This window comes from Phyllobates terribilis, unplaced genomic scaffold (genome assembly GCF_046119375.1).
Source record: "Phyllobates terribilis strain yellow unplaced genomic scaffold, ASM4611937v1 Scaffold_11__3_contigs__length_659146591, whole genome shotgun sequence".
In the NCBI taxonomy this organism is placed as follows: domain Eukaryota; kingdom Metazoa; phylum Chordata; class Amphibia; order Anura; family Dendrobatidae; genus Phyllobates; species Phyllobates terribilis.
In genome coordinates this window covers 233181635-233208655 of record NW_027362771.1, presented here as the reverse complement: position 1 = coordinate 233208655, position 27021 = coordinate 233181635, and the positions used below count along the sequence as shown (strand labels likewise).

Below are 27021 nucleotides of genomic sequence, written 5' to 3'. Positions count from 1 at the left end.
TAAGCTACTGTCACTTTCATATCTTTTCTTGTTTGCTATAGGGTACATTCATATTCATGCTTTTTATGTGTTTGCTATGTACTATTATTAGGAACTGAGATACAATAAATCCAATAGTTACATAGGGATATTCCCATTTCCAAGATCTTATCTCAATATGTAGTAGGTGTAATAATATTAGCAAATACCTCCAATTAGAAATGTAGTATAGTTTTTCTAAAAAACTACATCCCCCATCATGTATCTGTTCACATGTGTATCACCGAGAAATTGCCCTTACCCATAATATAATGCACCTAGCCTGGTCACCCGAGATACATGAGGGTGACATGTAGCATTTAAAGAAATGGAAACAAAATTTTCAAAACTTGATTTATTCAGTATGAAGTAAGAGCTCCACACACAGAAATACATGCACTTACTCACCTTGACATGCTATCAGAGAGGCTATAAATGGTTGTCTGAGGAATGTTCTGCCTCATTAAGAGCATGAAAATTATTAAGATCCGCTGCTGGCAGCTCCCTTTGTAATTGTTGACTATTGAAGTCCCAGATGTGCACATTAGGAAACAATGTCTTAAACACTGCAGGTTGCAGTGTTTTGACCTCACAGGCCGCTCACAATAACACCAGCAGCATGCAGCCTGGCATTATTTGTTGAAAAACGAGTCCTTGTAGACTTTCACATTCCCTCATGAAAACCTCTTTATGGTGTTCCCTTCATAACTATATGACTAGATATATCTCCGACTATTATGTCTAAAACAAGAGCGGAACTCATCATAGACCTTCATTCCAACCTCCATTGCTGTCTTGCACTGATAGTCTTTGAGTGTGCTGGCGTGAGATCAATAGAAGAACACCTGTAGTTGGATGTTTGGCTTGTAGCTCAATGATATGCAAAAAGATTTTAATGTTTTGTGTAAACACTGTTTGATGCCTTACGCCATTTTTCAAAACTGACAAGACCCGGTGGGTAACACCATGAAGAGTCCTTTATCATACTTGTCCTACTTCTGAGATGTACATTATGCTACCCCACACTGTAAATAGCTTGACCCCTCTAGTCTTCATTCCATGTACATGAAGAGCTTGGAGTTATTTTGATTTGGTGGTGGAACTAGTGGTACAACCATTTGTCCAAAGTGTCCCATGGGTCGTTTTTCAACATAACAACAGGCTGCATGTTGCTTGTGTTACTCTGATCAGCCTCTAAGGCTCAAATGTGCTACTAAGGCATGCAGAATCTCTAGACTTATCTCCTATCAAGCACATCTGGGATGTCATTGGTAACCATTTGAAAAGGGAGCTGCCAGAAGTGGATCTTGATGATTTGTGTGTCTAAGTGCATTCAGCATGACAGAACATTCTTGTCACATCTCATATGGGACCTGCTCCTGTGATGTATTGTCCTATAACGAGGCACCGCTGTACTCCTTCTGCAGGTGGCACTGATGATGTTGGAGACATCCCGACCAGAAACTCAATGTGGTGTATGCTCTTTTCAGCCACTGAAAATAGAGTGGTTGGGACCTGTAGCACTGTTCAGTTTAGCAGTATGCGTATGTGTGCTGTCCAGCCCGGAGTAATCAGGTTCTGCCAAGTAATCAGGAGCTGCCAAATATAATTTTATAAGACCTGGTTCACGTCTTTATTTTAGTTCCAGTTAGCCTGGATATTCCAGTTTTGATATTTGCCCATTTCCTGACTATTCTTCTGCCTTATCATTTTGTTCATTGACTGGCCTCCTGGCTTTGACTTTTGCCTGTTTATGGACTATTCTCCTGTTTAACGTTTTTTTCCCTTGACTGCCCTCCTTGTTTTGACCCAACTACCTGACCACTCTTTCCAGCCTGCACAAAAGGCCAGAAGTCGACCTACTGACCTCAACCCAGGGGTCAATGAGAAAATTGAAATCCATGTGGAGGAGTTTAAGGGTGCAAGCTAGGGCAAACCCTTGGATTTGTTAAACGGAGTGACTTGCTCTAAACCTGCCCATAGTAGTCATGCTTGGAGCTACCAAGCGACCACTAACAGAGATCCATTATGATTCCTCAAATGATGATAACCTCATTAGCATTCCAAGATGTGTCAAAGCACATATGTTCACATTCTGTACTGAATAAATCAAGTTGTTTTGAAAATGTTGTTTACTTTTTTAATCATTTACATATCGTTAACATGTATATCAATCCTGTGATTTTCATAAAACCATGACTTTCCTTCTTGGTGTTGTAATTTCAGTATTGAGGAATGTAATATGTATAATTTTAAATTGCATTTCCAGCCAGTTTTCTTTGACTATGACTCTCCTAGCCTAGTTTTATTATCATTTAATGCAATCTTTCAGTGTTTGAATGTGATATTTGAAATTTTTATTTTTAGCTGTGTCTTTAATTGCTTTATATATTTCAGAGGTAGACCTTTTTCTATTGCATTTTCTAGTGTCTCATCGAGTGTATTTGAATTAATCATACTATATCCATGTCTGAGAGTGGTTCAAAATGCTTTTAGTTGTGCATATGACGGAAAATCTAAGAGTGGAATATTACACTTCTAATGTAGTTCACCCAAGGAATGTATATTTTATATGAGTAGCTTATAATATCTGTATATCTTACAAATCCTTGATTACATACATCTCTGAATTGAGGATTTGATTTCTCTACTTAGAATTCATCTATAGTGTCCACAGTTTAAAACTTGGATACTTTACAGGGAAGGTTAAAAATCATTCTCGATACTTTCAATGGGCAAGTCATGAGGGCTTATAGAGACAGATGTAGTTGGGATAACAAGCTGGGCAAGATGAAAATAAACAATACAGGAGAAAATGCATCAGAATCCAGGGAGTAATCTAAGCACAATAACTGTCAATTTCTACCAGTTTACTGGGAGTCTAAGTAGGGTGTGGCACTGCCCCATTGGCCACAGCAGAGAGCTGATTATGCCTGCTGAGCTGATCAACAGTAACCACACCCATTCTAGCTCATCAGGTTCAAGTCACATCAGTATCCCTGACTGTACAGGTCCTGCGCCTCCCAGTGATATTTACCGTGACACCTCTGCTACCACTAGTACAGTATAGTATTTATAAAGGCACCTGGCTACAGAGGCAGATGACGCTATAGCAGGTCCCTGATAAGATGTAACAATACTAATAGTACGAGTGTTATCTTTCTTTTTTTTTAAAAAAGGATGAACACATTTCTCCAAAAGCCTACCTTCTCTGTGGTACTTCTACTTAAAACAGTAGGAGTTTATGCCCCTGGATTTTCAGATCATCTTTCAGTATAATTCATCTGTGACGCTGAGTCACTACTCACGGGCAGCTCGTGGAACAGGTCTGAGGTCAGATACTGGGACAGCTCGTAGTACAGAGGGGTAAGTCAAAAGCGTGATCAGGAAACAGTTCGGGGTCTAAATCCAGGAGGGTACTTCGAAACCAGAGGGTACAACAAATGGATAGTCAGAGGTCAAATCCAGGGTCAGATGCCAGGAGAGTATGTCAAAACCAGAACGGGCAATCCACAAGAATAGTCACAACAAATCCTAGGTTCGGCAACAGGGTCAGAGGAAAGAGACACAGAGCTAAGCAAACACATCTAGCTAAGCAAAACTACAACTGGCACAGACTACTAGCAGCTAGCCAGCTAAATACCTTGCAATTTATTAAGGATGGGAGACACCTGGGGAGAAACACCCACAGACTAAACCAGATAGGACAGCAGGGCTGTCAATCAAAATGCTGACAGCTCAGCACACTCCAGATTCCATAGGGCATATGAGCTGTCACTCCCATCGTCCCTAGGCCACAGTCAGTTATGAAACTGTGACATCATCATTCAGTATAATTCAAGTATCCATAAAGTTAATTAATTAATTTAATTGGTAATTATCTGACCTTTCTGTTCTCTCTGGAATGAAGAAAATAGTATAAATCGGTGCTGCTTGAAGACAATAAGAAATTTTCTGTTGCTTGTTTGATTTCAAATAGACTGTGTTTAAGTACTCAGTGGGTCTGTGCACACGTTGTGGTTTTGTCACGATTTTTTGTCAATTTTTTTTTGCACAGATTTGTCATAAGAACCTGAAGTATTTCCTAATCCCAACAAAGTGAATGAGATTCCTAAAGTCTCATGCACACACTGCTTATTTTTTCCTTGTAGATTTGCAGCAGATTTAAATCTGCAGCATGTCAATTCTTTCAGCGTTTTTGCTGCAGATTTCACCCATATTAACCCCTTTACAACCCAAAGTGGTTTGCACGTTAATGACCAGGCCAATTTTTACAATTCTGACCACTGTCATTTTATGAGGTAATTACTCTGGAACGCTTCAACGGATCCCCCTGATTCTGAGACTGTTTTTTTCATGACATATTGTACTTCATGATTGTGGTAACATTTCTTCTATATCACTTGCGTTTATTTGTGAAAAAAATGGAAATTTGGTGAAAATTTAGAAAATTTTGCAATTTTCAAAATTTTAATTTTTATGCCCTTAAATCAGAGAGATATGTCACACAAAAAAGTTAATAAATAACATTTCCCACATGTCTACTTTACATCAGCACAATTTTGGAACCAAAATTTTTTTATTAGCGAGCTATAAGGGTTAAAAGTTGACCAGCGATTTCTCATTTTTCCAACAAAATTTACAAAACCAATTTTTAGGGACCACATCACATTTGAAGTCACTTTGAGGGGTCTTTATGACAGAAAATACCCAAAAGTGACACCATCCTAAAAACTACACCCCTCAAGGTGCTGAAAACCACATTCAATAACTTTATTAACCCTTCAGGAGCTTCATAGGAATTTTTAGAATGTGGAAGAAAAAAAATGAACATTTAACTTTTTTCACAAAAATTTTACTTTAGACCTATTTTTTTTTATTTTCGCAGGGGTAACAGGATAAAATGGACCCTAAAATTTGTTGTGCAATTTCCCCTGAGCATGCAGATACCCCATGTGTGAGGAAAAAACACAGTTTGGGCGCACGACATGGTTCAGAAGGGAGGGAGCGCCATTTGACTTTCTGAATGTAAAATTTGTTTGAATAATTAGCGGACGCCATGTTGCATTTGGGGAGCCCCTGATGTGCCTAAGCAGTGGAAACTCCCCACAAGTGACACCATTTTAGAAACTATACCCCTCAGGGAACTTATCTAGATGTGTGGTGAGCTCCTTGAACCCCCAGGTGTTTCACAGAAGTTTATAACATTGAGCCGTAAAAATAAAATTTTCACATTTTTCCCACAAAAATGTTTTTCAGCCCCCAATTTTGCATTTTCATAAGGGTAACAGGAGAAATTGCACCATGCAAATTGTTGTGCAATGTCTCCTGAGTAAGCAGATACCCCATATGTGGGGGAAAACCACTGCTTGGGCATACGTCAGGGTTCGGAAGGGAAGGAGCACCATTTGACTTTTTGAATGTAAAATTTGCTTGAATAATTAGCGGATGTGTCCCTGATGTGCCTAAACAGTGGAAACTCCCCACAAGTGACACCATTTTAGAAACTATATCCCTCAGGGAACTTATCTAGATGTGTGGTGAGCACCTTCAACCCCCAGGTGCTTCACAGAAGTTTATAACATTGAGCCGTAAAAATAAAATTTTCACATTTTTCCCACAAAAATGTTTTTCATTCCCCAATATTGCATTTTCATAAGGGTAACAGGAGAAATTGAGCCTTGCAAATTGTTGTGCAATGTCTACTGAGTAAGCCGATACCCCATATGTGGGGGAAAACCACTGCTTGGGCATGCGGCAGGGTTCGGAAGGGAAGGAGCACCATTTGACTTTTTGAATGTAAAATTTGCTTGAATAATTAGCGGATGTGCCCCTGATGTGCCTAAACAGTGGAAACTCCCCACAAGTGACACCATTTTGGAAACTAGACCCCTCAGGGAACTTATCAAGATGTGTGGTAAGCACCCTGAAGCCCCAAGTGTTTTACAGAAGTTTATGGAGCAGTAAAAATAAAAAAAATCTAAGTTTTTCCACAAAAATTATGTTTAGCCCCAATTTTTTTATTTTCACAAGGGTAAGAGGAGAAAATGGACCCCTAAAACTTTTGTGCAATTTCTCCTGAGTATGCCAATACCCCATATGTGGGGAAAATACAGTGTTTTGGCGCACGGCAGAGTTCAGAAGGGAAGGAGCACTGTGTGACTTTTTGAACGCAAAATTGGCTGGAATCGAGAGCGGACGCCATGTCGCGTTTGGAGAGCCCCTGATGTGCCTAAATAGTGGAAATCCCCCACAAGTGACCGCATTTTGGAAACTACACCCCTCAAAGATTTTATCAAGGGGTATAGTGAACATTTTGAACCCAGAGATACGACACAGAATTTGATAACATCATATTGAATAAGTTGTCATTAGTCTTGAGCGCAAGTGCTCGCTACTTGAGTTTGCATCGAGTACTCAGGTATGCACCATGTATCGTGGGTGCTCGAGTGACATGCTCGAGTCCCCGCCCGCATCTTTCACGGTTATTAGACACCCAAAAAAAAACATGTAGGGATCACTCATGCAAGGCAGGCAAGCTCCACGAGGTTTTTTTGGCAGCAAAGCATATGGGGCGGAGACTGGAGCATGTCACCAGAGCACCCGATGCAAGCTCAAGTAGCAAGCACTTGCGCTCAACACTAGTCGCCATATCGTCATCTTTTTTTTTTTACTTTTGAAAAAAATCCCAACCCTAACCCTAGCCCAACCTTAGCACAACCCTAACCCTAGCCCAACCTAAGCCCCAACCCTAGCCCAACCCTAACCCCAACCCTAGCCCAACCCTAACCCTAACCCCAACTGTAACCCTAACCCTACCCCAACCCTAACCCTAACCCCAACCCCAACCCTAGCACAACCCTAACCCTAACCCAAGAGTTTATTTTTTACGTCGTTCCTCGTGTGGTATAAGTGATTAGATGACTTTATTCTTTGGGTCAGTGCGATTACAGCGATACCAGAATCATATCGGGTTTTTATGATTGACAGCTGTCACACACTAAAAGACGCATTTTTTTTATAAAATCTAGTTTTTGCATTGCCATATTTTGAGAGCTATAATTTTTCCATAATTTGGCCGACAGAGAATCATGTGATGGCTTGTTTTTTGTGGGATGAGTTGACGTTTTTATTGGTGCCATTTTCAGGCACGAGACATTTTTTGATCACTTTCTATTCCGATTTTTGGGAGGCAGAATAAACAAAAACCAAGAATTCAGGAATTGTTTGTTTTTTTTGTTTTTTTTATGCTGTTCCGCGTGTGGTAAAATTTATAAGGTAGCTTTATTCTTCGGGTCAGTACGTTTACAACGCTACCACATTTATATTGTTTTTCTATGTTTTGGCACTTTTACAAATAAAAGATATTTTCTAGAAAAATATATTTTTTTGCATCGCTTTATTCTGAGAGCTCTAACTTTTTTATTTTTTGGCTGATAAAGCTGTATGGTGGCTTCTTGTTTTTTGTGGGACGAGATGACGTTTTCAGTGGTACCATTTTTATTTATATTCGTCTTTTTGATCGCGTGTTATTCCATTTTTTGTTTGGCGGTACGATAAAGCATTGTTTTTTGCTTCATTTTTTATTTTATTTTTTTACCGTGTTCACTAAAGGGGTTAACTAGTGGGACAGTTTTATAGGTCAGGTCATTCCGGATGTGGCGATACTAAATATGTGTACTTTTAGGCTGAGTTCACACGATGCGTTTTTCATGCGTTTCCGCGGCGTTTTTGCAGTTGCGTAAACGCCGCGGAAACGCATGAAAAACGCATGGTAGAAGGGCAGCAATGTTCCCCAATTCAAATCCGCATGTGCTGTGCCCATGATGCGGATTTTTCCACAGCGTAAACGCTGCGGTCAAAAATCCGCAGCATGTCAATTAATTTTGCGGAAACGCTGCTCTTTTGCCGCCATTGACTTGCATTAGACCGCATGGAATCCGCATCACTGTATATGTTGATGCGCTTTTCATGCGGTCTAATGTGCGGATGGTACCCGGGTGTGGATGAGAGGACTCTCATCCAGACCCAGGTACCATTAAAAAAAAAAGAATAAAATAAAAAATATATATATTCTCACCTTCTGACGGCCCGCGCTGCGTCCTGCCGGCTTCCCGCGCACTTCGCGGTTGAATGAAGAAGGACCTTCGCTGACGTCAGAGTCATGTGACGGGTCACGTGACGCTGACGTCGGAAGGTCCTACAGTCTTCACTGCCGGCAGCCGGGACCGATGAAGCAGGACACCGGGGGCCATCAGATGGTAACGTATAGATTTATTTTTTATTTTTTGACATCACACACTATATAAATCCATGCCAGTTGCATGGATTTATATAGTGTGAAGTTGACAAGCACTTTCCAAGTGATGCTAAAATCGCTTGGGAAGCGCTTGTCAACCCGCATGCGGAAATGAAAGTGAAGACCGCTTCATTTCCGCATGTCCCTGGCAGGAAACCGCATGTACAATCCGCATGCGTTTTTTCCTGCCAGAGAGATGCAGAAACGCTCAGGAAAAAATCCTGAGCATTTCTGCATCGTGTGCACATACCCTTATTGTTTTGTTTTTTTTCATAATAATATTTATTGATGGGTACTTTATATTTTTATTTTTGGTGGATTATTTGTTTTATTTTTTTAAAATATTTTTCCTTTTTTTTTTTTTTCACTTTCTGACACTTTTTTACTTTTATACTTTGTCCCACTATGGGATTTCACTTTTTTTTATTCTGATCGCCTGTATAGCACAGGAATGCACAGCACCATCCCTGTGCTATACAGGCTTTCAGTGCTGCAGATGCAGAAGATATTTTGGTCATGCACTGCGCATGACCAAAATATCTTCCTGCTGTCTGGTGACCTGGATGTTGTCATGATGACATCGGGTCGTCATGGCAACATGCAGGAAGCTGCGGCAGACAGCGCTGGAGGCCAGCAGGAGAGGTGAGTATCGCGATCACCTCCCCTTGCCACCGCCACTTCGATCGCAGCATTGCGGGGGTTAATGTGCCGGGAGCGTTGCGGGACCGCTCCCAGTACATAGCACCGGGTGTCAGCTGTCACAATCAGCTGACACCCGGCGGCGATCGCACCCGCACAGCCTGTGTGCGGGCACGATCGCAAAGACGTTTTAATACATGTCAGGCTCTTAAAGCTCAGGGAGCAGATACGTATTAATACGTCTTGGGCTTTAAAGAGTTAATGAACAGGAAATATGCATCAAAAACACATGCAAAAAATGTATCAAAAATGCATAAAAACGTTTAAAAAACGCATGTATGTTATGCTACATTTTTCCTGCCAACACATCAGTATTTACAGCAGATTTTTTTGCTGCAAATGCTGAACGTGTGCACATACCCTTGGAAAGCCCTCCTTATAATCCAGCCATGACAAATATGAATATTGCCATGCATTGCTAAAATAAGTGGTTTACTGAGAGTTTTGGTGTTGACATACACCCTTTAAAGTGTCCCGGTTTTACTGTTTTGCAGCACTACCTGACATGCTTCAGTGGGACAATTGCTATTCCTTTTCTTCTAGCAAATGCTCTCTGTGTTGGAAATGATCAACAAACCGTAAGCCAGCTGATAGGAACAATATTTACATGTGTAGGGATCACTACAATTATCCAGACAACATTTGGTGTAAGGTATGATTTCTTCTCTTATTTTTGCATTTAATTCTTTTACAGTGCATTCTTTTATACTTACGTACATGTATGTTCACTGACAGCAGTGTACATCTAGGAGCAGGTAGATAGCAGTAATATATAAATATAAATAAATAAATATACATAGATACATATACAGTACAGACCAAAAGTTTGGACACACCTCATTTAAAGATTTATCTGTATTTTCTTCACTATGAAAATTGTACATTCACACTGAAGGCATCAAAACTATGAATTAACACATGTGGAATTATATACTTAACAAAAAAGTGTGAAACAACTGAAAATATGTCTCATATTCTAGGTTCTTCAAAGTAGCCACCTTTTGCCTTGATGACTGCTTTGCACACTCTTGGCATTCTCTTGATGAGCTTCAAGAGGTAGTCACCGGAAATGGTCTTCCAACAATCTTGAAGGAGTTCCCAGGGATGCTTAGCACTTGTTGGCCCTTTTGCCTTCACTTTGCGGTCCAGCTCACCCCAAACCATCTCGATTGGGTTCAGGTCTGGTGACTGTGGAGGCCAGGTTATCTGGCGTAGCACCCCATCACTCTCGTTCTTGGTCAAATAGCCCTTACACAGCCTGGAGGTGTGTTTGGGGTCATTGTCCTGTTGAAAAATAAATGATGGTCCAACTAAACGCAAACCGGATGGAATAGCATGCTGCTGCAAGATGCTGTGGTAGCCATGCTGGTTCAGTATGCCTTCAATTTTGAATAAATCCCCAACAGTGTCACCAGCAAAGCACCCCCACACCATCACACCTCCTCCTCCATACTTCACGGTGGGAACCAGGCATGTAGAGTCCATCCGTTCACCTTTTCTGCATCGCACAAAGACAGGGTGGTTGGAACCAAAGATCTCAAATTTGGACTCATCAGACCAAAGCACAGATTTCCACTGGTCTAATGTCCATTCCTTGTGTTCTTTAGCCCAAACAAGTCTCTTCTGCTTGTTGCCTGTCCTTAGCAGTGGTTTCCTAGCAGCTATTTTACCATGAAGGCCTGCTGCACAAAGTCTCCACTTAACAGTTGTTGAAGAGATGTGTCTGCTGCTAGAACTCTGTGTGGCATTGACCTGGTCTCTAATCTGAACTGCTGTTAACCTGCGATTTCTGAGGCTGGTGACTCGGATAAACTTATCCTCAGAAGCAGAGGTGACTCTTGGTCTTCCTTTCCTGGGGCGGTCCTCATGTGAGCCAGTTTCTTTGTAGCGCTTGATGGTTTTTGCAATTGCACTTGGGGACACTTTCAAAGTTTTCCCAACTTTTCGCACTGTCTGACCTTCATTTCTTAAAGTAATGATGGCCACTCGTTTTTCTTTGCTGCTTTTTTCTTGCCATAATACAAATTCTAACAGTCTATTCAGTAGGACTATCAGCTGTGTATCCACCTGACTTCTGCACAACACAACTGATGGTCCCAACCCCATTTATAAGGCAAGAAATCCAACTTATTAAACCTGACAGGTCACACCTGTGAAGTGAAAACCATTTCCGGTGACTACCTCTTGAAGCTCATCAAGAGAATGCCAAGAGTGTGCAAAGAGCGTGCAAGAGTGTGCAAAGCAGTCATCAAAGCAAAAGGTGGCTACTTTGAAAAACCTAGAATATATGACATATTTTCAGTTGTTTCACACTTTTTTGTTAAGTATATAATTCCACATGTGTTAATTCATAGTTTTGATGCCTTCAGTGTGAATGTACAATTTTCATAGTCATGAAAATACAGATAAATCTTTAAATGAGGTGTGTCCAAACTTTTGGTCTGTACTGTATTCAGTCTAGTCTTCTCTGTGATTGGTATTTTCTTGATTGTTTTCATGTGTTTTTTGTATTCATGATTATTTGTTAGTATACTTAAGTCCAGTTCAGAATATTCTTTTTCATAGCCAGTGTTCAAGAGTTTTCCACTCGAAACGCGTATGGCATTTTTTATACGCACCACCCCATAATATATGCTTTGTTGTCTGAGATGTCCATTTTTTGTCTTTTCTACAAATTTTTAAAAGGATTTGCCAATAAAGATTGTTGAATTTTAATTAATTGCCCGATGTGTTCAGCTGGATCCATCTTCACTTCCTCATTAACCTTGGGTAATGCAGAAATTCTTTTGTAACCTTGGCCAGATCTGTGCCTTGTCACAATTCTGTCTCTGAGCTCCTTGGGCAGTTCCTTTGAGCTCATGATTCTCATATGGTCTGACATGCACTGTGAGCTGTGAGGCCTTATATAGACAGGTGTGTGCCTTTCCAAATAAAGTCTTATCAGTTTAATTAAAAACAGCTGGACTCCAATGAAGGAATAGAACCATCTCAAGGAGGATCACAAAGAAATGGACAGCATGTGACTTTAATATGAGTGTCTGAGCAAAGGGTCTGAATACTTATGACCATGTGATATTTCAGTTTTTCTTTTTTAACAAATTTGCAAAAATTTCTACATTTCTGTTTTTTTTTCAGTCAAGATGGGGTGCAGAGTGTACTTTAATGAGAAAAAAATGAACTTTTTAAAATTTACCAAATGGCTGCAATGAAACAAAGAGTGAAAAATTAAAAGGAGTCTGAATACTTTCCGTACCCACAGTATATGATAATATTGTTCCTTGGCAGTACCTCCAACTTTTTTTCCGGGATTTTTCACTGACTTAGCAAATGTGCCCACTTGTCTCTTTTTTGTCTCATCTTTTAATGTCAATTGCAATAAAATTAATTCTTTTATGTGGTAGCATGGACTCTTGGTTCTCTGTTTTTGCATATTTAATTGAGTTGTTACAAATATTTGGGTACTAAGATTTATTGACCAATATGTTAAACTGTCCTCTCAAAAAAGAGTTACAGTTGTATCCTGTTAGCCATGTTCATTTTTTTGCAGTAAGCAGAAAAAATGTAAATGCCTTAACTGTATGGCAAAACTATAGTGTGAATATAGTCTAATTAAAATGAATCCCAGTAAAAATCAAGTAATAACAATACATAACAATCAAACAACTAAAATAATAATATATAATTTATGATGTAATATATTTTTCTAATTCCAGGCTCCCTCTTTTTCAAGCAAGTGCATTTGCATTTTTGGTACCTGCTCAAGCCATACTATCCCTGGATAAATGGAAATGTCCTCCTGAAGGTAAAGATTTTTTTGTAATCAAATTTTTTTTGAAATTTATTAACATATTTTTTTTGTCGCAATGCATAATAGAAAGTTGCATTATTTTGTATTATAGAGAGATAAATACATTCCTAATGAGATAATGTCATTAGAAAGACATTACTTATAAGTGTGACTGTAGCTGAACCAAATTTCCTCCTTGCAACTCATAATGTGACTCAGTAGTGTGTATGGCCACCATTTGCCTTTATACACTCCTGACAACATCTGGGAATGCTCCTGATGAGAAGGTGGATGGTTTCCTAGGCAATCTGTTCCCAGATCTGGATCAGGGTGTCAGTGGGCTTATCGACAAAGTGTATAGATAATTGGGATTTTGAGTACACCAATACATGATGTTCCAATGCTTCAAATTACATAATGTTCTCTGGCCATATGAGGCCACACATTGTCTTGTATAGGAGGAACCCAAGGCCCATAGTACCAGAGTAAGGTACTGCTAATGTATCTCAGAATTTCATTCAAGGGTATGTTTAGCTATCACATGTATGTTAAGGATATGCCTTGCCAGACCAAACTGATCATACCAGATGATGTTGCAGGCATCATAACATTCACCGTGACATCTGTAATGTCTGTATTATGCTCAGTGTGAACCTGCTGTCAGCTGAGAAGAGAACAAAGTGCCAATAGCAAACCTGGAAATTTTGGAGCTTTAAATTGCTGGACTGTGAGCACAAGTCACACTACATGATACTGAACCCTAATGCCATCTTCAGAGAGTTGGCTTCTGACAGTTTGGGCAAAAACATGCACACCAAGAGCCTGCTGGTTGTCATTTTGTAGGACTCCGGTAGTGCTTTTCCTGTTACACCATATACAAAATAGTAAATATCAATTCTTCTGCTAGGTTGATATCTTTCCATGGACTTGTCTGTCTCTCCTTGTGTGATGGCCTAGTACCTTTCCCATGGTCTCGAGACTGTGCTGGGAGGCACATGTATGGATGTGCCATCCATGGGGATAGGGAGCTGGACAACTTGTACAGCCTGCTGAGTTGCATGTACAATCTCATACTACCAGTAGTGACAAGAAGAGAATAATTGTATGGGGTCAAAGCCTCAAAACCATTCTCTTTTTGGGATCGTCTAGCTGTGGCCTCTCCACTGCACCCATTGTCACTTTCATTTGCAGGTGAAATTGGTTCACAATCACTTATGCTTTCTAAATGGACAGATTGATATCCTTGAAGTTTAACTTTTGGGAGATGTGGTCATCTTTCTTTTTTTTCACTTTTTTTCCACCTCAGCTTTCCAGAGACATAACTTTTTATTTATTTTTCAATATAGCTATGATGGCTTCTTTTTTGCATGATGAATTGTAGTTATATGACATATAGAACTTTTATGTTACATTACATTTATTTTACATATTTATTTTACTTTGTAATATACTGAAAAACTGGTTAAAAATGTCCAAGTAGGGTAAAATTAAAAATGGCATATTCACATTTTTTACAGCATTTACTTTATGGTAAAAATAACATAATTATTTTGTTTTATGGGTCAGTATGGCTATAGTGATACCAAATTTAGAAATAAAAAAGCTAGCAAAAAATTGGCTTCAGTGTCTATATTATGAAGGCCATAACTATTTAGTTTTTAATTGATGGAGCTGTTTGAAGGCTTGGCTTTTTATGGGCCAAGCAGTAGTTCTTATTGGTACCATTGTGGGGTACATATGACATTTAAATCATTTTTGATTGCATGTTGGGGGGAGGTGTGGAAACTGAAAAGTGATACATTTGGAGTTTGGACTTTTTTTTGGGGGGGGGTTTAAATGATTGGCTAAATACACTCCACAACATTAAAATTGCAATACGAAATAGGAAAGATTGGGGATTATGAAAACTAGGATTGATAGACATTTTAAGGCTGTGTGCCCATAATGCGTTTTTAAGCGTTTTTGCAACGGCAATTCCACTGCAGAAACACCTAAAAAACGCATGGTAGAAGGCCTGCCATGTTCCCCAATGATAATCCGCATGTGCTGTGCACATGCTGCGGAAATTTCTGCTGCGGGTTATCATTGCAGAAAAATCCGCAGCATTACCAATTATTTTGCGGAAGCGCTGTGTTTTCGCCGCCATTGACTTGCATTGGAACGCTTGGATTCTGCATCACTGCATGTGTACATGCGGAATCCATGCGGTACCATAGTACCTGTAAAAAAGAGAATAAAATAAAAAATAAATATTATATTTACCTTCTGATGGCCCCCAGTCTCCTTGTCTTCGCTTGCCGGCAGATCACGGTGGACTGAAGGACCTGTGCAGACGTCATTTAGTCATGTGACGGGTCACGCGACGCTGACATCGGCAGGTCCTTCAGTGTACCGCGAGCTGCTGGCAAGTCGAGACGCATCGAATGAAGAATCCAGGGGCCATCAGAAGGTAAGTATATATTTATTTTTTTATTTTTTACCATTCTTTACGGTCACAGTATATAAATCCATGCTGGTTGCATGGATTTATATAGTGTGACCAAGTTGTCAAGCACTTTCCAAGTGATGCTAAAATCGCTTGGAAAGCGCTTGACAACCGGCATGCGGAAATGCATGTGAAAAACGCTTCACTTACGCTTGTCCCTTGCAGGAAAAACGCATGTACAATCCGCATGTACAATCCGCATGCGTTTTTTCTGCCAGGGAGATGCAGAAACGCTCAGGAAAAAATCTGGAGCATTTCTGCATCGTGGGCACATAGCCTTATGATGAAAAAATTGAAACAAAATAAAAAAAAATTTGATTTATTCAGTTTTGAATATGAGCACCACACCATGTAAAGAAATACATTCACCTACACAACTTGACATGCTATCAGTTAGGTTATTAATGGTTTTCTGAGGGCTATTCTGCCATGTTGAATGCACTTGGGCACACAAATCATCAATATCCAGTGTGGGCAGCTGCTTTTACAATTGCTGACCAATGACGTCCTAGATGTGCTACGATGACCTGCAGACGTGTTTCAACATGACAGTGCCAGGCCACTTGTTGCTGCTGCTACTCTGAGCAGCCTGCATAGCCTAAATGCGGCATCATGGCATGCAGCATCTGCAGACTTATCTTATATTGAGCACATCTCGGACATCATCAGTCGGCAATTGCTAAGGGGGCTGCCAGCAGCAGATCTTAATGAATTGCGTGTACAAGTGAAGTCAGAGTAGCAGAACCATGTTCAGACAACCTCATTGATAGCTTGCCAAGGCAAGTAAGTGCAAGCATTTCTGCGTGTGGTGCTCATACTCGATACTGAATAAATTGAGATGTTTTAAAAATTAAGTTTTTTTTTTCCTCATTTGCATATTATTAGCATGTCTATTGATACTGTGATTTTCAAAATTCCAAGAATAGTCCTATTTGGTGTTGGAATTTCAATGTTGTGGAGTTAAAAGCCAGGAATCAGGAAATAGAAGCGCAATAGAGTCTTATTTGGTTACATTTTTAAAAAGATATAAAGGTTATGCTAACTTGGTTAGGCTGTGATCACATAACAATTCAAGAGCATATAATCTCAGCTGCTGCAGGTCCAAGGGTCCTGAGACCAGGTATAAACGTGAAGAAGGGAAACTGTGGATGTTCCGCGCTGTTAGTTATGGTTATTTGTACTGAAGAAGTATGTTAACTTCGAAATGCACAAATAAAAACACGCATGCCCTTCCTGTGTGTACCTGGATTTGCTATTCCACCCACCAGCAGCTCAGAACATCCACAATTTCCCTTCTTCAATGTTATGAAGTGTAATTTTATATTTTTGACAAATCTGACTTATAGATGTGGTGATACCGAATATGCTTATTTTTTTATCCTATTACTTTAGGATGGGAAAAAAGGAGGTGATTCATACACACAAACACACATACACACACACACACACACACACATATATATAATATTTTATTACATACAGTATATACAGTACAGACCAAAAGTTTGGACACACCTTCTCATTTAAAGATTTTTCTGTATTTTCATGACTATGAAAATTGTACATTCACACTGAAGGCATCAAAACTATGAATTAACACATGTGGAATTATATACTTAACAAAAAAGTGTGAAACAACTGAAAATATGTCTTATATTCTAGGTTCTTCAAAGTAGTCACCTTTAGCTTTGATGACTACTTTGCACACTCTTGGCATTCTCTTGATGAGCTTCAAGAGGTAGTCACCGGAAATGGTTTTCACTTCACAGGTGTGCCCTGTCAGGTTTAATAAGTGGGATTTCTTGCCTTATAAATGGGGTTGGGACCATCAGCTGTGTTGTGCAGAAGTCAGGTGGATACACAGCTGATAGTCCTACTGAACAGACTGTTAGAATTTGTATTATGGCAAGAAAAAAGCAGCTAAGTAAAGAAAAATGAGTGGCCATCATTACTTTAAGAATTGAAGGTCAGTTAGTCCGAAAAATTGGGCAAACTTTGAAAGTGTCCCCAAATGCAGTTGCAAAAACCATGAAGCTCTACAAAGAAACTGGCTCACATGAGGACCGCCCCAGGAAAGGAAGACCAAGAGTCACCTCTGCTTCTGAGGATAAGTTTATCCGAGTCACCAGCCTCAGAAATTGCAAGTTAAAATGGTCTTCCAACAATCTTGAAGGAGTTCCCAGAGATGCTTAGCACTTGTTGGTCCTTTTGCCTTCACTCTGCGGTCCAGCTCACCCCAAACCATCTCGATTGGGTTCAGGTCTGGTGACTGTGGAGGCCAGGTCATCAGGCGTAGCACCCCATCACTTTCCTTCTTGGTCAAATAGCCCTTACACAGCCTGGAGGTGTGTTTGGGGTCATTGTCCTGTTGAAAAATAAATGATGGTCCAACTAAACGCAAACCGGATGGAATAGCATGCTGCTGCAAGATGCTGTGGTAGCCATGCTGGTTCAGTATGCCTTCAATTTTTAATAAATCCCCAACAGTGTCACCAGCAAAGCACCCCAACACCATCACACCTCCTACTCCATGCTTCAAGGTGGGAACCAGGCATGTAGAGTCCATCCGTTCACCTTTTCTGCGTCACACAAAGACACAGTGGTTGGAACCAAAGATCTCAAATTTGGACTCATCAGGCAAAAGCACAGATTTCCACTGGTCTAATGTCCATTCCTTGTGTTCTTTAGCCCAAACAAGTCTCTTCTGCTTGTTGCCTGCCCTTAGCAGTTGTTTCCTTGCAGCTATTTTACCATGAAGGCCTGCTGCACAAAGTCTCCTCTTAACAGTTGTTGTAGAGATGTGTCTGCTGCTAGAACTCTGTGTGGCATTGACCTGGTCTCTAATCTGAGCTGCTGTTAACTTGCAATTTCTGAGGCTGGTGACTCGGATAAACTTATCCTCAGAAGCAGAGGTGATTCTTGGTCTTCCTTTCCTGGGGTGGTCCTCATGTAAGCCAGTTTCTTTGTAGAGCTTAATGGTTTTTGCAACTGCACTTGGGGACACATTCAAAGTTTGCCCAATTTTTCGGACTAACTGACCTTCATTTCTTAAAGTAATGATGGCCACTCGTTTTTCTTTACTTAGTTGCTTTTTTCTTGCCGTAATACAAATTCTAACAGTCTGTTCAGTAGGACTATCAGCTGTGTATCCACCTGACTTCTGGACAACACAGCTGATGGTCCCAACCCCATTTATAAGGCAAGAAATCCCACTTATTAAACCTGACAGGGCACACCTGTGAAGTGAAAACCATTTCCGGTGACTACCTCTTGAAGCTCATCAAGAGAATGCCAAGAGTGTGCAAAGCAGTCATCAAAGCAAAAGGTGGCTACTTTTAAGAACCTAGAATATGACATATTTTCAGTTGTTTCACACTTTTTGTTAAGTATATAATTCCACATGTGTTAATTCATAGTTTTGATGCCTTCAGTGTGAATGTACAATTTTCATAGTCATGAAAATACAAAAAAATCTTTAAATGAGAAGGTGTGTCAAAACTTTTCGTCTGTACTGCATATTTAACATATTTTTTTAAAATATTTTTCTTTTAAATTTCATTTTTTTTCTTTAGGACCCCTTGGAGACTTAATTATGTGATTATTTGAACAGTATACTGCAATACCTTAGATTGTTACCCAAACAAGAACTTAGCGAGATCGTGCCACTTGAAAAGCTGGTGTGAGAAATTGACAGTGGCATTTAAGCGGTTAAACAGCAATGATCAGAGCAAGTTCTTTTCACTGGTGTTAGAAGCAGGTAATGGCTGAGTAACATAGCAGACACCTGCCATATGTGAAGCAAACTCATTCCAAAGTTTGATCCATACACCCGCACCTACAACTTGATATATATACAGTATACATCATGGAGCGACAACCTGCAGTCAAGAAATGCACTGTCAAAACTATGGTTGCTTAGGCAAACACTACATGCAATTTTGGGCTGATTAATATTGCATCATAAATGGCACAGTCTTATTCTATGTGACTGCAGACTTGACTGCATTTTTCTCCAAAAAATGTTTCCTCTGCTCAAAGAAGTTATGATGTCGAGAATCATGAGTTACTCGGTGTTATATTAGCTTTTGAAAAATGGAGGCATTTTTTAGAAGGAGCAGTTCATCAAATCACTGTGGTCACCGATCATAAAAATTTAGCTTATATTGAAAAAGCTAAATGATTAACTCCTAGACAGGCCAGATGGTCCTTATTTTTCTCTAGATTCAAGTTCTCTATCACATTCAGGCCACGGTCTAAGAATGCGAAGGCTGATGCATTGTCATGCAGTCTTGATTCAGTTTCACCTCCAGAACCTCCATCCTCCATTCTTCCTAAGGGCATTGTGGTTTCTGTGGTAACCTAGGAGTTGGAAGCAGAGATCCGTAAAACTCAGTCATTGGCCCCGTCCGCCACTCCAGGGTCCAAGCTATTTGTACCTGTGTGCTTAAGATTATGCTTGTTATAGGAGTTTCAACCTAAATTGACATCCCATGCAAATAGAGCACTAATTAAAGAAGCAGCCAAGAGGCCTCATGGTCACTGTGGAGGAGCTGCAAAGATCCACAGCTCAGGTGGGAGAATCTGTCCACAGGTCAACTTATAGTTGTATACTCAACAAATCTAGCCTCCAAGGGAGAGTGGAGACAAGAAAGCCATTTTGAAAGCAAGCCAAGTCCAGCTTTCAGTTTGCAAAAAGCCATGCGGGTGACACAACTAGCATGAGGAAAAAGGAGGTCTGGTCAGATGAAACCAAAGTAGAACTTTTTGGGCTTAATGAAAACGTTATTTGTTGCAGAAAACTAACACTGCGTATAACCCTGCACATTCCATCACCACCATCAAACATGGTGGTGGCAGCATCATGCACTGGGGATGCTTTTCTTCAGCAGCAGGGAAGCTCGTCAGAGTTGATGGGAAGATGGCTAGAGCTAAATGCAGGTCTATCCTGGAGAAAAACCTGTTAGAGGCTACAAAAGACTTGAGACTGGGGTTTAAGTTCACCTTTCATCAAGAAAACAACCATAAGTATACTGCCAGAGCTAAAATAGAATGGTTGAGATCAAAGCATTTTCACGTGTGTGAATGGACCTGTCAAAGTCCAAACCTTAATCCCATTGAGACTCTGTACTAAACATTGAAAATTGCTGTTCACAGTTGCTCACCATCCAATCTCACTAAGCTAGGGCTAATTTTTAAAGAAGAATGGGCAAAAATGTCAGCCTCTAAATGTGCAAAAGCTAGTAGAGACATACCCCAAAAGACTTGCAGCAGTAATTACCGCGAAAAGTGGTCCGACAACGTATTGTCTCAGGGGGGCTGAATACAAATGCACGTCACAATTTTCAGATATACATTTTTTAAATATTTAGAAACCATGTATCATTTCCTTTACACTTCACAAATACTTTCTACTTTGTGTTGGTATACTGCGTCACATAAAATCCAAATAAAAAACATTTAAGTATGTGGGTGTAGCGTGAAAAAATATTGAAAAGTTCATGAGGTAGGAACACTTTTTCAAGACATTGTAGCCACAATCCTTGGGCCACATCGCTTGTGCTCATCAGAAAAAAAGATGGGAATATCCATTTCTGTGTTGATTATAGGAAGTTGAGTAACATAACCAACAAAGATGCCTATCCTTTGCCCAGCATTGAAGAATTCTTCTCAGCTCTAAAGGAGGCAGCACTCCATGACAGAGTGGTAACTTTGCCACACAATGTTGTATTTCATCTTCAATAACTGCCTAGACATCTGCCTGGTCCCCACCAACATTTAAGCATCCATCTTTAAAGTCATAAGCAAGGTACCCAAAATTGCCCCTTCTATCTGACTCCTGCAGAAGGACATTCATTAGCTCCATTCCTGCCTTTAACAGGGTTGTCTGAAAAAAAAAATAAAGAAAATCTCATCATACCTACAATCCTAAATACTCTTAATTAGCAAATCAAACTCGCTTTATTTCCTATGGAGGTCGTCTAGGGAAGTACATCAAAATGCCATAGCCTTGTTACACTGACTTAAACTCGTTCTAGAATGTTAATCAGAATGATGGATTTGAGCATGTGAAGTAGTAAAATCTGCCCCATCCATTCATTTGTAGAAAGATGTGCTCCTATGTAGGGATGAGCGGACCCCTGAATGTTCAGGTTTGTCGGGTTCGACCGAACTGTAGCCCAGGGTTTGACCGAAATGTAGTCCATAGTTTGGTTCAGGTACCAGGACTCTACCCGAACTTGAACCTGAACCAGAATCCCATAGAAGTCAATGGGAACCAGAACTTTTGGTGCTGTAAAATGGCGGTAAAATGGTCATAGTAAGGAGTAAGGGGACTGCAAAAGGAAGCAAAATGGGGGTAAGAGCAGGACAGTTGCTCTGCAAACAAATGTGGATAGAGAAATGACTAGGTTTTCCCAAGAACAAAGTTAATTTTAAAATTGATTTTAATCAATAAATTTGGAATAATAATAAGTTCCACAATTTGATGTGTTTTAAAATAATGTTCCTGTGCTGAGATAATCTTATAAATGTGGCCCTGCTGTGTACTGTGTAATGGCTGTGTCTGACCATGCAGGAACATAATCTGATCATACCACATCTCCTGGGCAGGAGAGGAAGCAAAAGAGAGTTTACAGCTAGCACAGCATGGCATCACAGCTGATTCTTTTTGTGAGATAAAGCATTTTCCTGCCTGTTTTTAAAAAATGTTTTACCTCAAAGAAAGAATTATTTGCAATCCCATGCTGTAATGTCTGTATATTTTTTTGCTTCCTCCCCTGCCCAAGAGATGTGGTATGATCAGACCATGCTCCATGCATGGTCAAAAACAACTCACAAGAACATTTTTTTTAAACACATCCAATTGTGGAAATTATTATTATTCCAAGATCTATTGAATAAAATGAACTAATAACATAGAATAAAAAAAAATAATAATCTTGAGCCAGGAGGCGGAGGTTGAAGTGTTGAAGTGGAGGAGGAGGTGGACATGGAGATGTAGGAGGAAGAGGCAGAGGAGGTAGCAAACACTGGTTTTGTGTTTTTTTGTTTTTATTTTTAATTTGGGGAGGCCCCAAAACATTGGGAATGGCAAATAGAATGAACAAACTGCGGTGAAGTATTACAATGGCTGGGTGCGGCTGGTATACTTCACTATTCAACCAAAGGTATTGACAAGTCCTGTGGTGTTATTGACAACATCCATGGTGGTGCTGGATGTTGTGGCTTGCTGAGGAAGGTTTTCCATGTTTTGGTCTGGCTAGTCCTTTCTTCTGAGGTGGTGCCAGTGCCCCAGCCGCATTGGTAACTTACTCCTCCTCCTCTGCCTTGTGCATTCCACTGAGCCCCCGCTGTAAGGTGGGAACGCCATCAGTAGTATGGCTACCAGCGTGCACTTGTATTCACGCATTTTCCGATCACGCTCCAGCGACGTAAAGATTGCAAGTTGTCCTTGTAGCGGGGATCCAGCAGGGTGGTCACCCAGTAATCAGCACTGGTAACAATCCGGGCAATACTGCGGTCATTGCGCAGGCCCAGCAGCATGTATTGGCTCATGTGTGCCAGGCTGCCTAAAGGCAACGACAAACTGTTCTTGCTCGGAGGCCCATTCATTGGTCGTTAAGTGGTGTTGTTCCGCAGAGTGACTCACCCGTGCATGCCGCAGCTAAGACTCCACTATTACCTGCTGCTGCTCACACAGTCTCTCCAGCATATGCAAGGTGGAGTTCCATCTTGTGGATACATCGCATATGAGGCTGTGAGCGGGAAGGCAGAAGTGACACTGCAGCGCAGACAGACGAGCAGCAGCAGAGTGAGAACACCGAAAGCGCGTACAGAAGGCCCACACTTTCTATAGCAGTTCTGACATCTCGATGGTAATTTTTCAGAACATGTGCCAGGCAAGGGATGTGCGTCACACTGGCTATGCCCAGAGCTGCTATGAAATTTCGCCTGCCAGACCGTGCTTGAGATTCAGCGGCAGCAACCACTCCTCGATCTGTTATTTTATCCCCTTCCAAAGCTCCTGAAAGGTGTGAGATTTTTTCCCCCAAACAGATGAGTTTCAGAACAGTCTGCTGTTGTTTCCCCCTGGCTGTGCTGAAGTTGGTGGTGCAAGTGTTACGCTGACCAGATGAGGAGGCGGTGGAGGAAGCAGAATAGGAGGAGGAGGCAACATGGACAGGGAATCGTCCAGCAATCCTCGGTGGCGATAGGACATGCATCAGAACGCCTTCCGTCTCAGGCCCAGCTGCCACTACATTTACTCAGTGGGCAGTTAGGGAGATATAACGTTCCTGCCCGTGCTTACTGGTCCACGAATTGGTGGTTATGTGGACCTTGCCACTGATGGTGTTGCGCAGTGCACACATGATTTTGTTAGCAACATGTTCCTGCAGGGCAGGGATGGCCCGCCTGGAAAAGAAGTGGTGGCTCGGAACCACATACTGTAAAAATACATTTTTTAAAGTGTCTGTCTCAATCAGCCGGAATGGTAGCATTTCAAAGGCCAGGAATTTTGAAATGCTGTCATTCAGGACCAAGGCTCGTGTGTGGGTAGGGGGTACTTTGTCTTATTCTCTAGTGTTTGGGGGATGGACAGCTAAAGGCTTCCATAGGATAGGATGCTCGGTGACACTGCTGGTAGTCGTGCTGTCAAATGCTCTCTTTGGCCCTGGTGCTAGTGAGCGGGAGGAAGAGGCCGAGACTGCAGCAGAAAAGGGAGCAGGAAAAGCCTCAGAACTTTCTTTGTTTTTCAGGTGTGTACTTCACTGCTGCTTATGCTTTGCATTCAGATGCCTTGTCAGGCAGGTGGTGCTCAGATTAAAAACATTTATGCCTTGCTTAAGGCTCTGACGGCACAGTATGCAAACCAATCGTGTCACCACATTGACTGAAGAAATGGCATGCCAGGGAGCTTTTTTGAGCTGGCTTTGATTGCTTAGTTCGTTGGCGAGGTGGACAGTAGCAGCCGACATACTCGCTAGAGACCGGCCTCTGTGTTTTTCCACCCTGCTCCCTCTTTTGCTGTGCAGCTGGGGCTACATGACTACCACCTCTTCCTCTGAACTGCCCTTGTCTCTCGGATTGCCTTGACTCCATGTGGGATCTAGGACCTTATCATCCCCTGCATCATATTCCACCCACTCCTCACCCCTGCCCTACTTGCCTGTCTGCACACTGCAGAAAGTCACAGTTGGCACCTGTGTTTTGTCATCAGCATCAGAGATGTGCTGTGGTGCTCCGCTGACCATTTGCACAATCCCTCCCACTTCCTCATCCTCAAACAGAACAAGTGGTTGGGCATCAGTGCACTCAGTCTCTTCCATTTGTGGGGCAGGGCCAGGTGGATGGCCCACAGAACCACAGGCAGCAAAATCATCAAAAAGCAGAAGTGACTGCTGCATGACTTGGGGCTCAGACTACTTGCCTGATTTGCAATGGGTTGAGGTGGAAGACAGATGCCGCAGGTGCAAACTCTGTGCTTTCAGCAGGGGACGATTGGAAGACTGCGATCCAATCTAAAAATGACTCTACTTGTTCTGGACTCAACATTCGTCCAGCGGTATTCGAGCCTATGAAATTATGCAGAACGTCCTATCGCCTGCATACACCAAAGGAAGGTGTTCCATTTGGGCATGTAGCAGACACAGATCGACCATGTCCTCTTCCTGCAGCAGCTACCCCACCACCACGGCCACGTCCCCTATTTGATGCTCTCATTCTTTGCACCCCACGAAAGTGCAGAGTATTACATGGCCTGTATACAGTATGTCACACATGTGGTAAAGACTTAGTTCAACACATAGGGAAGAGGTAACGGAAGCCCAGACTCTAGGGAAAGGGGGGAAGTGGAGACCTCCTAGGTTGATCTAGCGTCATCCTGTCTCCTCTAACAGCCCTGTATTGGCTCTTCACCAATCACCACACACTTGCCTCACCCTGTCTTTCCCTGGCGTATGGCTATGGCTAGGGAAGGGAGGAGATGAGCACTAGTCGATCTACACTAAACACTTTAGACAACAAGGGTACACAAACAGGGGGAAATTGCTTAACTTTAGACGATTCCAGACAAATGCGTATACGTCCTCCAGCTCCAGAGAGGGCGAAGTACTGCTCTTGCTAAGCCTTCACAAGTAGTAATGAATATCGGTGGCACCTACCTCTGAAACACAGAAGGTATTTATACAATCAGGCAGGGTGTTAATTAGCCAGAGGAAGGTAAACGCTGGGTCCTAGAAACAGCCTCTATGAAGATGTAGAGATCTCCTGCAACTAACTGCAGGGCGACTGTTTGTCACTTCTGACACACCTGAGACACAGTACCCCCAGAGTTGCTGTTTTGAAGAGTACCCCCACAGAGGCTGTCCTGCAGAGTACCCCACAGAAGCTGTGTGACGATACAGCTTATAACTTTAATCAGCCAGATGATTAGATTTGTTAAGCCAAGAGAAATACATTTACAAGTCAACACAAAATAATAGTGTATGTGTATTTTCTGTGACTGGTCAAGAATGACATATGATTATTTGTATAACCCTGATTGTTGTCTTCTATTGGTCTGTGGAGCAATGAATGTTTGCTAAATATGTTGATTAACCATTGTGTGGACCCTGTGGCTTGTTGACTCACAAAACAGGAGGACAAACTACATAAATTGATTAAATGCACAAACAATGAGACCTGAGCCCTGTGAGTTATGCCCTCCCTAACCTCTTACCTGTAAATGTGTACTTGAAAGGACAACTGTAACTATTTTAAGGGACAAGTGCTTCTATAGCAGTCAAACTTGAAACAGAAATTGAAAAGAGACTTTACAGGGAGTATCAAAGATCAGACTCTCTGAGACCATCAGCTTGGAAGCATGGATTTAACCAAAGAGACACAGATTTGGATTCTACGTGATTCCGGCCTAAGGTATATGGCCCTGACTGGAAAGATATGAACCAGCTCCAATGACCATCAGAGAACCCATGGATACATTTTGGGGAGACCAGGTTGGGACAATGAAGTCACCTGGCCCCATGGATATATTGTTTGGGGTTGCCAGGTGGGACCCTCCGGTCACCTGGAACCCATAGAGAGATTTGGAGAAGCCAGATTGGGACTAGCTGGTCATCTGGCCCCATAGAAACTCTCGGAGAGGCCAGGGTGGAACCCTCGGTTCTCCTGGCCTTGTACCTCTATGGACTGCTAACTTCCTAGCTTGCCGCTACCTTCTCTCTGTTGGGGCCCAACAGAAGCAGGGGGCCACTGGTTGAGGTAGTTGGCCCTGGAAGTCCCAAAGTCACAGCTGTTCTATCCCAGGCAGGCAAGCAAAAGGGTGAGGACTGTGTAATGTTGTACCATGTAGGGTATTTGCTGGGACTGTTCTCTCTGTTTATTGGTGGTTCAATAAAATATTACCACACTGTTTTACCCTCACCCTGTGTTGTCTGAGTAGTGTTCTGCCCACGGAAGACCTTGTGTCTTCTTCACAGGTTGTTTTGCAGAGTACACCCACAGAGGATGTTTTGCAGTCCCGCACCGCCATCTTGTGTCGGCAACTTCTGACTGACTAAAAGCGGTCAAATAGCAGTCACAAGCTCTCAATGCAAGTCTCTGAGAGCCAGAACTAGACTCTCATAGACTTTAATTGAAAAGTGACTTTTGGATCGCGCCAACAAACACTGGAGCGATCCGGCAGGTCATAAACTGTAGGAGATCGACTAGAGTGGCGAGGATAAAAGATGAAGA

General features: G+C 41.5%; 1 protein-coding gene across 7 annotated transcripts in view; it reads left to right on the top strand.

Annotated features, from left to right (window-relative positions):
* Positions 1 to 27021, top strand: part of SLC23A1 (solute carrier family 23 member 1) — a 457722-nt gene that overhangs the window by 224643 nt on the left and 206058 nt on the right. For all 7 annotated transcript variants that reach the window (XM_073652114.1, XM_073652111.1, XM_073652110.1 and 4 more), the window contains 2 exons: positions 9511 to 9668; positions 12730 to 12818. In XM_073652114.1, the coding sequence (XP_073508215.1) occupies positions 9511 to 9668; positions 12730 to 12818 (247 nt within the window). The remainder of the gene's footprint in view (positions 1 to 9510; positions 9669 to 12729; positions 12819 to 27021) is intronic.